Source organism: Dermacentor andersoni, chromosome 1 (genome assembly GCF_023375885.2).
Source record: "Dermacentor andersoni chromosome 1, qqDerAnde1_hic_scaffold, whole genome shotgun sequence".
NCBI classification, from domain to species: Eukaryota; Metazoa; Arthropoda; class Arachnida; order Ixodida; family Ixodidae; genus Dermacentor; species Dermacentor andersoni.
Window position 1 is genome coordinate 138770220 of NC_092814.1, and position 13275 is coordinate 138783494.

Consider the following 13275-nt stretch of genomic DNA (forward strand, 5'->3'; position numbering starts at 1 on the left):
TTCTTTAAAAAAATATGATACCAAGAATGCCTATTGAATTTGTACAGGTCTTGTTGAAAAAAAAAAGTGAAAGTCGTTATGTGCTATTTATTTGTCAGAATTACAAGAAGCTACACATATACACATGAGCAAAAATAATGGAAAGTCCACGACGAGCTATCTCATCATTGGCACCAGAGGAAACTTGGGATGATGAGTTGCTTCATCATTGGCAGTTAAGGGGTTAAGGAATATTTCTTGAATTGTTTTTTGTTGTCATGTGCTTTGTCATGTGTTCATGTGTTCTTGCATTCCAAGAAAGAGTGTTTATTTTGGTTTATGGGTTTGGTGACTGCATTTTATTTTTATGACTTGATGATATGGAGTTACTATTTCATGGTGGTTGTCAAGCATGGGAATTGAGAATTGCTGAATTTTCGAGAAACTTCAGGAAATACTGAAAATTTCAAAAGTTCAGGAAATTTCAAATAGCTTGATCATGAAAGCACCACTGTAAGATGCAGCCTAGTCACAGAAGCTGTAATGTTTGTTGGGCATTGGTGAGTGCTTTTATGTGTAATTTAGGTTTAACAGCACTTCTTTATTAGTGTAGTGAAAAGTGAACAGGGGATGATTGCTGCTGGGTAACATGTGACAGAGTAGTTCCTAGGAGCAGAACATACATAACTGAAATAGAGTCATAGTTAGTTCATATTGTGAACACTTCTGTCAGTGACCTTTGCATGGTGTCTGAGAGTGTTTTTTGACCTTATAGAAGGGGATGGTTGTTAGACAGTTTGGATGTGACCCGCTGCTTTGTTTTTCAGGTACCGACTATTCTTTCAGCATTTGGTGGTGGTGCTTAGTACATCACAGTTATATTTTGAACACTACCTTCATTGTTTCTTTTTCCATTTCAATGTTGCTGATCCCTGCTTGAACTCCAGATCGAGATCCTGTGGCTATAGAGCGCTCCAACCTGCTGAACTTGACAAAGTTGGTTGTGAAAGAGCTCATAGAATCATCGCTGAAGTTTGGGCGTATGCTCGACTCGGACCATCCTCCATTGCAGCATTTTTTTATTCTGCTTGAGCATGTCCTGAGACATGGCCTGAAGCGTAAGTGCAACTTTTAGCTTTAAATAATGTTAAAATTACTCACTAGTAAGTTTTCTCAGTTTGGTGATGCAGTCACACAGGCATTTTTGTCGTAACGAGGTACGGTACATTACTAATTTGACTCAATGAAGAGACTTTTCCCCCTGCACATGACATATATAGCTGCAGTTATACACCTCAATGCGTTAACGAGCTCTAAGTTGCAATCACATTATCCTACTGCAATATGACATACTAGTTTTCTGCTGCTAACTTAATTTCAGTGTATTTAGTCTGTACAGTATATTGATGTGTTCATCAACAGCATTGAACAACTGCCCTTTCTTGTTGTGTATAGCATAAAGTGCATAAAACACGAATGTAATTTGGTTTGTTGCACTTTGTGGTAAAGCGAGCTTTTATTCAGAGAACATTAAATTTAACATCGACACATGCACAGCTTATGTAATGATGCGAACATGGTGTAACATTATGTCATTGCAAGTCATTTGGAAGTTCTTTTCTGCTTGAACTTGCATTTCTTAAAGACATTCGATTTGTCATAGCTTCATTTGGAATATTAGCTGAATGCAAATATTTCCTTTTCTTGCCGTGTGCTTGTAGTTCAACAACTTTTCTACCCACGTGGTACACATAAATATGCTGTATACTGCAAAAATACTACTGCAGAAAGGAGATGTTGATTTGAAGGTTACTGCACAAACAGGATTTAGGAAATACTTTTTAATGACCAGCTGCATATTTCTGTTAGAATACGCTTGTGTTGAATGTAATTAACCATGGTTATACATGTGTACGTGAGGTAATAAAAATTGTGGCCACAAGGATTCTATGAAAAAGTTCATAAACCTGCGGTCGTTCCAAGTAGTTAGTATTTCTTATGTTCATTTTTTAAATATATGTTGCTCTGGCATGAATAATGTCAGTTTGACAAGTATGTGCACGCATACATTGTCTTGTGTTACTCAGGATATGTGCTTTTTTAATTATAGCTGATTACTTACTTAGCTAGCAGTGATCATATTCTTAAATATTGAATACTTTAGTTATGTTTATATGAGAAAAGTTTAGAGTGTAATCGCAAACATCAAATTCAGTTCTTTATACTGCACTTCCTTTTGTGTACTCTTTTATGTTTATTTTTCGTACATTGAATAGAAAGCGTTAGTAGCTGGACAGTGGCACTGCGATGGCCACCTTGTGCATAGAGATGACAATGCACTCGAATGATCTGTGAATGAATGAATTCAACTTTTTTCCTTGTGCAACATTTTTATCGAAACAATAGGGCACCAGTAACTTTTGATACTTGGTATCAAGAGTTACTGATACCAGTAAGTCTTGATACTTGGTAAACAGCATAGGCTGTTCCGACTCACAATGTCACGCTGGAAGAGTAACTGACAAGAATTTTCTGACTGGTCAACATCGAGGCCTCACATTGTTGGGGCCAACATATAAGACACAAAATGACCCAATGGGTAAGATGCATAATAAAGTTTGTCCATGGCAAAACCAAGCGCAGCATGGAATGCAAGAACACAGAAGAAGATATGCACACAGCACCAAGTTTCAACTGTGCGTGTGTCTTTCTTTCTGTATCATCGTCTCCCATGCTGTGCTGAGTTTTGCCATGAATTACGAACTCGCTCAAGCTTCCATTCTGGAAATATGTTTGTTCACTGAGTGCTTGAGAGCAGTGTGTTAGCTGTATGCAAGCCAGCTGGCACAGCGATACATTTGTGCTTATGACCACATTCATTTTAATGTAGAGAAAAAATATACAGAGAAAAGGGGCATGGCACAAACAATTTAATTTGAAGTTATAGATGGCAGTTCAAAACGTGTTTATTAATCATAGCTGAAAAGGTTTGTACTTATTAACATGACAATTTTTGGTAATAATTTAATAAAGTAAAAAATAGGGCTGAATTGTGCAGTGTGACTGCAAACATTATTTTATTAGTTTGTCCACATAGACCGAACTCATATTTTGACAATTCTGGCTAATGTTAGCACTGTTAGATGAGACACCCTCTGTGTATGCACGTGCGTGCACAATAAATATTTATAAAATTGCGTCTTGTAATAGGCACGCCTTTCCATTGTTTTCTTTGTATTAGTATATTTGGCCTCCGATTAATTCTTTCGTGAGTAAATAAGCCTCTCTGGTTACGGCAACTGGGCATCAGCAGGAAAAAGCAACTGATTTCCAAATGGTATTAATGCTCTTTTTTTATTGGGATGCAAAGTGTATGGGATGAGGATTTGCTTGCTAAAGTGTCTCTATCTTACTTCCAGCTAAAAAAGGCATTCTTGGACCAAAGAAAGAACTCTGGAATGTTCTTGAGGCAGTTGAAAAGTTTGTACCTGAAGCAGCTGACATTACAACAAGTGTGCGAGACCTCCCAACTGTCAAGTTAGTTGATGGAATTTGTTTTCATTTTGTTCATGCATGTCACAGGGCATGTCAAACTACATTGTGGCCATTATGGGTCTATATGGCCTTCTGTCTTTAAATTGCCCCCTGCAGAAATGAAAGGCTATTGATGAAGGCATTGATTGTATTGCGAGACATCAGAATTTCAACTCTGTCGCTTTTAAGGTCCTGTTAATAGGACAACCATTGCTAATCATGAAACATGATGTGGAAGTTTTTTAGCACATGCTTTATTCTTAAAGGGTCCTTGAAGCGGTTTGGACGAATTTTGTAGGCGCGTAGGGTAAACAGGGCATAGGGCAAACAAACATAGGACATACAGTAAAATATTCGCATGACAATTTAAGTGAAGCGCCTCATCTTAAGAGAGCTATGAATGATTACAAGTTACCCTCCTCCCTAGCCATGCTTTTTCTTCTCACCTCGTTCACCGAGTGATTGGGGATAAGCTCCGCCTTCACTGGCTCTAAGTTCTGATGTGACGTCGTGTTGTCTGCTTCTGGTTATTTTGGAGCCACCACGTAAACCTCTCCACTAGCCGCCTGGCTGTCAATCCCCCGTGAGAGCTATCCAAGCAGCATGCATTGTGAGCATTGTCGCAGTGCTGAGCGTGTCTGTCTGGTATTCCGATAAACCGCAGGCAAGCTGGACGTTTTGACAAATGGGCAGAGTCGTAAACTAAAACCCCTTCATACTACTTCTGCTGTGATGAAGGGGCTTTAGCTTAAACGTGAACGGCCTGCACGGTGCAGCCACATGGTGATGCAGAGCTTAACCAGCCAAACACAGAGCTGTAACACATTGCTGTAACCAAGTGTAGAACAGTTTAAGAACAGTTTAAACATTTAAAATGACAGCATGTTCACGATTATGCTCCTACAGAAAATTTACACCAGCAGCAAAGCAGAATAAGCTTGCTTACTGCTATATTAGCTGTGTGTTTGTCTAGTTGAGCTTTGTGCCACCAGGTGGCTGCACCATGCAGGCAGGCCGTTCATGTTTGCCTCAGCCTATCCAGTAAAATGCCCAGTCAGCTTGCGCTTGCGTGTACCTGAATACTGGACATGCTAAACCTCTTTATTGTTGTAGAAATCCTCCGGTGTGAAGTGACAGCGACAAATGCATAGATGTTGGTGCTGATCGGGTTCCGACAGCCTGATGCAATGCACTCACTCCGCTCGCATGTCACCTTGCAGAGGGACACTATGTAGGAGCTTGACATGTTGCCAATCGCTAGATTTGCAGCCCACAACATAACAAGGGTGATCTATGGTGCTCGTGAAAAGAAAACTCAAGACCAACACTGACTGCGCAGCTCACGTCAACACGGAGAACGTTGTGACACAAGCAGACAACACTTGTTGTGGGCCGGAAGTGCTTGAGTGTAATGATAAATTGTCATTGTGTATTCTCTTTCTGTTACTTATACAAAGAAATTAGCCCATATTCCAACTATTACGAACTATATTTGTTCACCATAAAGTTGGAAAAATGACCAATGATGCAACCTAGATAGTGTTACGGATTCGACGTCTAGACGCTGAGGGCTTCAATAAAACTTGGTGCTGGGCTAGTTGGTGATGCATTCTTTAAAACTGAACGTAGCGCTAAAAAGGACGAACACACGGTGAAAGCGTTTCTTCGTCGTTGTGTCGTCTTTTCACCGTGTGTTTGTCCTTTTAGCGCTACCTTCAGTTTTAAAGAACGCTGAGGGCGGCAGGACGATTGGCCCAAAGAACAGACAACCCACGCAGCACCAGGAAGACAATCATGTTTATTCCTTCAGCGACGCGCTTTTTGTGCGCTAAGTAGCTAATCAGGGGGTGGCAAAAAAAAATAAAAATACCGTGGCAAGCGGGGCAATCTTATCTGCAGGCCCCACATAGCACGAGACCAGCACCGCGAATGTTACAGCTTGGCCAAAGCTACCCATTTCGAAAGGCATTCAAGAGGATGACGCTTCATGAGCAACTAGAGGTGGGAACGGGTAGCCAATGATGGAAACAAGATTGTCCAAGCATAGCACTGACATGTTTTGCACAATCACATTGTCCTCGCGCTTGGAATGGGGGAAGACGCCGAGGTGCATGGTGGCACAGGCGGGCAGGTTGAGCTAGACATCGCAGAAAGGGTGAAGAAGGCACTGTGCATCTTCAGGCTCGAACAACAAGCCCATGGAGAGGGGGTGAGATGCCCAGGAGGTGGCGACGCTTATAATTAGCACTGCTCGCCGAGTGCTGAAAGGGTGCCGAGCACGTAGCGACAGGGAGCCAGCCGCAGATCTCTGGCACAGGGTTCATCCCATCAGCCGACACGACAGGATCTGAAGTGGCTTAGTGAATGAGCGGAAGAAACATAGTAACTACGTCAGAAGCAACCTTGCACGCAAGCTTAGGAAAGCCCGGCAGTCGAACTCACTGGGAGCAGAACACATGAAAACCTAACACGAGAATGAAAAGGCTTGCGTAAACTTGCATGCACACAAGCAAAAAAAAAAAAAGACTAGGGAATGTGGCTAAGGCAGTCAGCATTTGCATGGCGTTTGCCTTTCTTGTGCTGCACTAGGAAATCAAACTGTTGAAGTGCTAGACTCCACCTCATCAAGCGACCATTTTTGTTTGACATTTGGTTCAACCACACTAAGGGGGAGTGATCAGTTTCAAAAACAAAGGAAGAGCCTTTAAGATAACACGAGAGCTTTTCAAGAGCCCAAACCAAGCAAGCATGTTCTTTTACTGTTGTGCTGTAGGCTTGCTTGTGTGACTTTAGCTTTCGACTCGCATAGACAACAGGGTGCCCCTCGCCTTTTTCATTCACCTGACTTAAAGCAACGCCCATTCCACGGTCACTGGTGTCACACCGAACCAAGAAAGGCAGAGAGTAATCTGGTGCCACGAGAACCAGTTCGCCGACAAGAATCTTTTTAATCGCAGCAAATGTGTCCTTACGCACCGTATCCCAACGCACAATACGTAGTAGGCTTGGCCTTGCACAGAGCATCTGTAAGAGCACTAACGATATGTGCGAAGTTTGGAATGTAACTTCTGTAGTAGTCAGCTAAACCCAAAAAGGAACGCAAGTTAGTCTTTGTTTTTGGCAAAGGAAAGCTAGTGATTGCCTCAACTTTTAGTTAGAAAGGACGTCGCTTCCCTTGGCCAACAACATGCCCCAAGTAGTGGACTTCAATGCTTGCAAGACAACATTTGCCCAGTTTGAAAGTCAACCCTGCTTCACGGATTCGAAGGAATACCTGCTGCAGATGTTCCAAATGCTGTTGCCAAGTGCTCTAGAAAACAGCGATGTCATCGAAATAGCTCTGCAGGCCTGCGAGTACACTCATTAGGCATATCAGTGCTTGTACTGTGACAGGAGAGGGCGTGTGCACGCGTGTGTAATTAAGGAATACATACTGTGTCCCGTGACAATCGCATCTGGCCATGCTTTGTATGCTTCACCATACTATGCGTATGCTTCACCGTACTACACGTATGCTTCACCGCGTAAAACTGATGTATTGAGGCGAAGCTGACGGGGAACCGGCATTATGGAATGTGTCGTGCTTTCCGAGCTTCTAAGCCATTGGCGAGGATTACAAAGGCAAAGTCGGCGCCATTGTTAACAGCGGCGAATTGTTTTAAGGAAAAACATGGCACCGAACAGCAAGAAGCTTGGTAACGAATGTCAAAGTAGCTAGGCCTAGCATTGCCATGGTGGTGGCTACGGCTGCCAGCGGATCTGTGTGCGATAGTGCCTTGGCTATAGGTGGCAATAGAATGTGATAGGTGCGAGATAATCGAAATGACAGTGGTGATGGCTTCGATCAATGCCGTTTCGGACCTGCAGTCATGACAAAAGTCAGGAAAATTGGATGGCGAAGGGTTTTTTCATCTGAAATTTCAGACGGTCCTGTACACTGACTCTATGGGGTAACGTGGTGGTGCCTCGACGTAGTCCGAATTATCAGGCATGTCCGAAAAAGTCGGTGTCCAGGAAATCCGTCGTTGACTGTATTGCTTTCGAAAGTAACCAGTAAGCTTGCTTTGCTTCTTCAATGCCAACCCAGTAATTGCATTTCCAGACTGTTGAAAGCTCCTATGTGCTGATCACTGAGAGCTTTGGTGCAGTGGAGCTGTTTCAGCGATGCAATGTATGACACAATGTAAATCCACAGGCGAGTTGTCATTGCTTTCGAGCTCCACAGTTTTAGACTCTCCTGCTCCATACAAGAATCCAGCCTTTCGAAAACAGTTTTTGATGCAATGCATGCTAACCTCCATCCAAGTACCATCACCCATAGCAGGATGTTAGCAGCTGAGTGCTCAGTTTGAAACTGCATGGGTTTGATCACTTGTTGCCAGCTGAGAGGTACTGTTGCAGTCACACCCAGGTGTGCACAGCTGCGAGCCACACTAGAAAGCGGGAATGCAAGGAGAGTGACGCCTTCTAGGGAGACTGAGAGGTAGCTCCAACGTTCACATTAAAGGAACTTGGAGGCGCGACATGTTCGTTTTATCCAAGATTTGCTGCCATAAACTGCATGAAAATTGTTATCATCATGCTATGTTTGTTCGTCATAACTGAGCATTCATATTAAATGTGATCGTTATAAGTGGGCTCGACTGCAACACGAACCATTGAAAGCGAACACCTGAACTATAACAATTTCAAAACGTTAGCTTATGTGTTTGAGGCACCATAGAAGAAAGGTTGACCTGTCACAGTGAGTTCAAAAGCTCCTGCAATAGCCAAGGCACAGGTAGTTGAAGCAGTAAGAGTTCTTCAGTCACAAATATGCCTTCTCATCATTGCTCACCTTAACCCTAGTTAATACACCTAGACGTGGCCATTATGTGAATTGTACCTGTACTCGCATTGCGAGCTCCACTACTTTCTTGTAAACAGTGGCGCAGTGCTCCTTATATAACATCACAATATGTGTAATAAATTCGCTCTGAAACTTCCTGTGCCATCATAAGCATCACAGTACACAGACTAATGAGTGAAAGAAAGTAGGTTTCAGGACTACCATACTGCAGTTTCACAATGCTATCTTCAGCATTGACCTAGAGGCAGAAGTTTCTGGCTTCTCCTGCAAATGCAACCATGTATAATCAACATGGCTGTACAATGATGCTGTTGAACAGAGGGCATGCACTGCATGGCTCAAGCTGGCCATCAACTGGCTGTGGCTGTACACATCGAGCTATTCAGGTGATAATACAAACATGCATTTTTTTTTTTTTGCAGTTAAAATGCTGTCTCGTTTTCGTGGAAGTCTGAGCAGCCGGTATTGTCACTGTGACACTGAAACACTTGTAGCACTGCCTAGCTAGGGCTGGTTCCTCATACCGAAGTAACTGGCAACAAAAGAAATGGTGCCATCACCAAAGAGGAAGTGTAGTACTATAATTGGTTTGCATTTATGAGCCTCTGTACTGTGTTGAGCTGTAATGTTTGGCCAAGCTAGTCAGGATTATGCCCTGCATGCACTGTGTTTCATTATTCATAATGTCCAGATTTGTTAAGAGGTAATGTAAGGGGGTTTCAGCTTTTTAAAATAATAATTCCATTAAGGACAACAAAATAAAAGCATGAAATGCAATGCAAAATGGGGTGGAAAAGTGCAAGGTACAGAAGATGGTAATAAAAAAACCTATGGATGCCAGAAATCCTCTGTTATTCACGTGTAGTTATATAGATTTATAACCTTAGAGTTTCCATACAGAACTGTGTTGCCTTGATTATAAAAATTTTTTGTTTTCTGTTAATTAATGGATTATTTTCAATCATTGAGGAGCATATTTTTGCATCTTCTATGTCGTTTTTTGTGACCTAGTATTCATGCTGCTTTGTTGTGCATTAAACAGGAGTCAGTTGGGCCGAGCCCGAGCATGGTTGAGGCTTGCGTTGATGCAGAAGAAGCTTGCCGACTACTTTCGCCTGGTTGTTGACAAGAAAGATGAACTTCTTAGGTGAGTGATGGCTTACTTGCCAGCTTCATTTTTTCACCCGGTTACAGATATGCAGACAATCTTCAAATGCAGTCCTAACATGTGGCACCTAATGTTCTAGTGCTGAACGAAAATTTCCTTCAATGTTGAAGGAAAATGGTAGATCAGGATTTATTTTAATATAAATATACTTCTTTGAGCCACTTTCTGTCAGCAGTTCTGATTTATTCCTTTAATAACTCCACCCAACCACTGATTGACAGGTCTCTACCAAAATTGCTTATGGCAGTGACGAAAAGATTGAGAGTACACAGCTACTCACGACACGGTTGTTTTGAGGGCAGCATTATGCTTGCTGCTTGTCAGCAGGCACTGCTATATGCTACCAACGATAGCTGTGGAAAAGCAGCAAATGCTAGTTGCTTGTACTTTAGGGTAAATTGCACCATACCTGTTTAGCATTTCACAGGCTAACTGCAACAAAATTTTACTTAGGCTAAATTGCTTATACATGAGTAGTCTATTTGCAACTTTCACATACCCTGACTCCGCCGAGCGGTGGCTACCAGAATCTTGATAGAGATGATTGAAATGTTGGACCTGCTTGATAAAGCAGATGTGGTTGCTTGTTCGATCTTGTTTGCGGTCATTTAGCTGACATTGTGTGCTGTCTTCATATTTCTTTGACACTTTGAGTTGCTGAAGGTGAATTAAAAGTATAAAATCAATCTGATTTGTTGCGTGCCTCAGTGCACACACGCCGTGCAGTGAGAGGCGAAGGAAGCTTTTGAAGGAGCACCTTAAAAAGGCATGGGGGACCAAACTTCTGATGGGCAAACCAGTAGCCAAGCCCATGAAAGTATACTGCGGCCATTTTGTGCCTGGGGACTTTTTTTGCAATAGTGACTATTTCGCCCTTGTCACGGGTCATTCCTCCACTCAACACCATCGCCCTCCAGAACAGTATTCCTGTCGGGAGGGTCACAAATGGTCCACTTTCAAAACCTCTGTTACATTATTCCGAGTTTCAAGCACCTGGAAGGTACCTTTTTTATCATTCCTGACCTTCACATCTCCCACAGTTGACCATCTTTCTGTCTGGTTTGCTTTGCTGATGGAAATGTCTCTGTCGTCTCTGTATATTATCTTGTATTCCTTGCATTCCTCAAATGCAAAAATGTAGAATCGATAAGAGAGGTAATATTTCTTTCAAGAATGCGTACTTTGACCTTCCGTTGGTTTTGTTCACTGCTGGTCGACTTCTTGTCTGAGTCATCCGCTGTTTCTTGGTGAAGCGAATGCAATTAAAGCACATCGCTGGTACTAATCAGATGTGCCTCCAGAGTCACTCTTTGGTCGCCAAGTGCAAAATATGATTCTTTGACTTTGCTTGCTTACAGAAGCGTAAACTCCACTTCATCCCTTTTCAGCTTCACTCCGTAGCTCCTAATAGTACACTGCCGCAAAACATGCCGAACTTGACAGCCCTCGACCAACACTGAAAGGAACCAAACGAGTATACTAACCAGCAAGAACACGATAAAGCGTGTCTCAGAATTTGTCTCACTTTACTGAGTCGTATGCATGATCATTTCATCCTTTGTGACGAACTCTCATCAATGATTTCGTACTAATGACACAACAGGCTACTGTGTTTGCAGTATTTGCAGTTTTCTGCATTTATGTGCTTAATATGGCTGCATTCATGAGGCTGAGATTTCTTCAGTTATGGCAGGATCTTATTGTTTCCCCCATTCCTACAAAATAATAGAATTGGGAAGAGAACGCAGCACAAAGAACTCGGCTCTTCTCCAAATGTACACATTCCGGCACCATCACGATCATCTCAACGCCTGCTATGTTGGATGTACAGCTGCGCCCCCTATAGGTTGTAAAAGTTGGGAATACTATTGAAGCAATCTTGATAAAGCTGTATGTCTGGTTATTATATAATTTTCTTATTAACTACCTTTAAAACAGCATTAAAGCTGGCGAAGTGTGTACCTAGTGGTTAGTGGACATAACGTAAATCTAGCATATCGCCTCTGGGATTTTTAAGCACACTGTGGGCATTGCCTAGTCTTGGGTATCATGGCACAAAACCACATGTTCTCAGTCATGCATCATTTCCGGCGAGCAGTAATGGCGGTGTTTGTTTATTCAATATTGGTATCAAAAATGTAATTTTCCTAGCTTTTTGTAAGGCATCCACTTGTATTACAAATGTAAAGTTTCACATGGAGGCTGCTGTTTAACTGCTACCTGAAGCTAGGCTTTTTACAAGATAAGAAATTTTGTTGCAGCTGGCCAACAATCAATTTTTGCCGTACCAGTTTTTTGTTTTTAGTGCAACGAAAAACTTACCGGTCAGTGCTGTTCATTCCTATAGTGGTTAGGTGGAAAACATGGAAAATGTTTTGTCAGATTTTTAAATCTGTAGTCTCAATCGTATTTATGAAGTCATATGCTGGAAATATTCTAAAAACAGTGTTAGGCAAGTGCGATGATGATTCTATGCGAGCATTGGTAGGAACTGGTAGGATATGCTAGTGCCATTCATTTAGTGCTGGCACCAATTTATGGCACAATTAGTCGGTGGCATTGTGTATCCCACAGGTAGGCCACGTAACTCGGGGGGACTCACTCACAAACTCGTATGTGTACAAAAGCACTTGTGTGTGGCACCATGCAATGCACCATGCAAGCTCACCTTGGTTCTGCCGTTCCACTCGTTGCTGCAAAGGCAGTGCTACTTGTTAACATGAAATTGTTTTAGAGAATAACATGTATAAAGTAAAGGGCAAACTGCTGTATAACATAAATACTGCGATTTTAAAGAATACATATGGTACACCTAATTACAGTTGACTTACGTACAGTAATCTGTAGTTACGTGGTCAGCATCCAGCTCTAGTACCAAGGTTTCACCACAAAGTGACGCGGTGTACTGTTTTTCCAAACGTACCCATCCCTCCGAACATTTGCGGTCAGCTAGTTATCTCGCCCATACCTTGCAATATGCACCCTGAATGCAATCAAGAGTGCCGTGCAGACAGAGCTAAAGAAATTTGGAGGATGCTTAAGCTTTGCCTTTAAGAGTGGAACGCGATAGCATTCAAAGGTCTCTGTCTGCTTCTCATGCTTCCTGGCAGCTGCAGCATATGTAACTGTAATGTTTACCAAGAAATGCTTGTGGCGAACGCTATGCACAAAGGCGGGCTTTCTGGTTGAAACGTGGCCTCTTGCATGAGCCGCGATGCGGCAGAGGCGAGTGCCACCTGGAAGTGTTCCAACGAAGCGGGTGCACCGCTCCGTGGACTCTGAGATATTTACACGCTGGCATGCGCAAACGGCAGACGCTGTCTCCGGTCTGTGCATTGTAGAAATGCTTGAAAAGGGGTTTGTTTGAGTTTTCGCATAACAGAATTATGTTTTCTCTTATATTAAAATTACAATCTGAGAGCTATCAGGTTGTGTGTAAGTCGTAGTTTACGATTTTTCCACGTATTTTAGCTTGAGCAATTCAATTAGTTCAGTGAATTTTTTGCGTCACATGAATGGCCTGGGTATGTGCGGTACGAAAATCTTTTTGCCAAAATGACATCTGATGCCGGACGCTGGACATCAACGCTGGACGCTTTCGCCAACGCCAGATTTTCTGTGACACTGGCTCCTCAATGCTATCGCGTTAAAAACTACGAAAGCTCTACGACCAAGCTGCAGACATAGCCTACGTGGACACATCAGAATACCCCCACCAGAACGCCATGGCGGTCACCGTAGTCAT

At 42.5% G+C, this 13275-nt stretch overlaps 1 protein-coding gene across 3 annotated transcripts in view; it reads left to right on the plus strand.

Moving 5' to 3' along the window:
- The window catches only part of LOC126544342 (RUN and FYVE domain-containing protein 2-like), a 115070-nt gene that overhangs the window by 9988 nt on the left and 91807 nt on the right, over positions 1-13275 (plus strand). For all 3 annotated transcript variants that reach the window (XM_055062090.1, XM_055062089.2, XM_050191627.3), the window contains 3 exons: positions 927-1097; positions 3399-3516; positions 9405-9509. In XM_055062090.1, coding sequence (XP_054918065.1) covers positions 927-1097; positions 3399-3516; positions 9405-9509 — 394 coding nt within the window. The remainder of the gene's footprint in view (positions 1-926; positions 1098-3398; positions 3517-9404; positions 9510-13275) is intronic.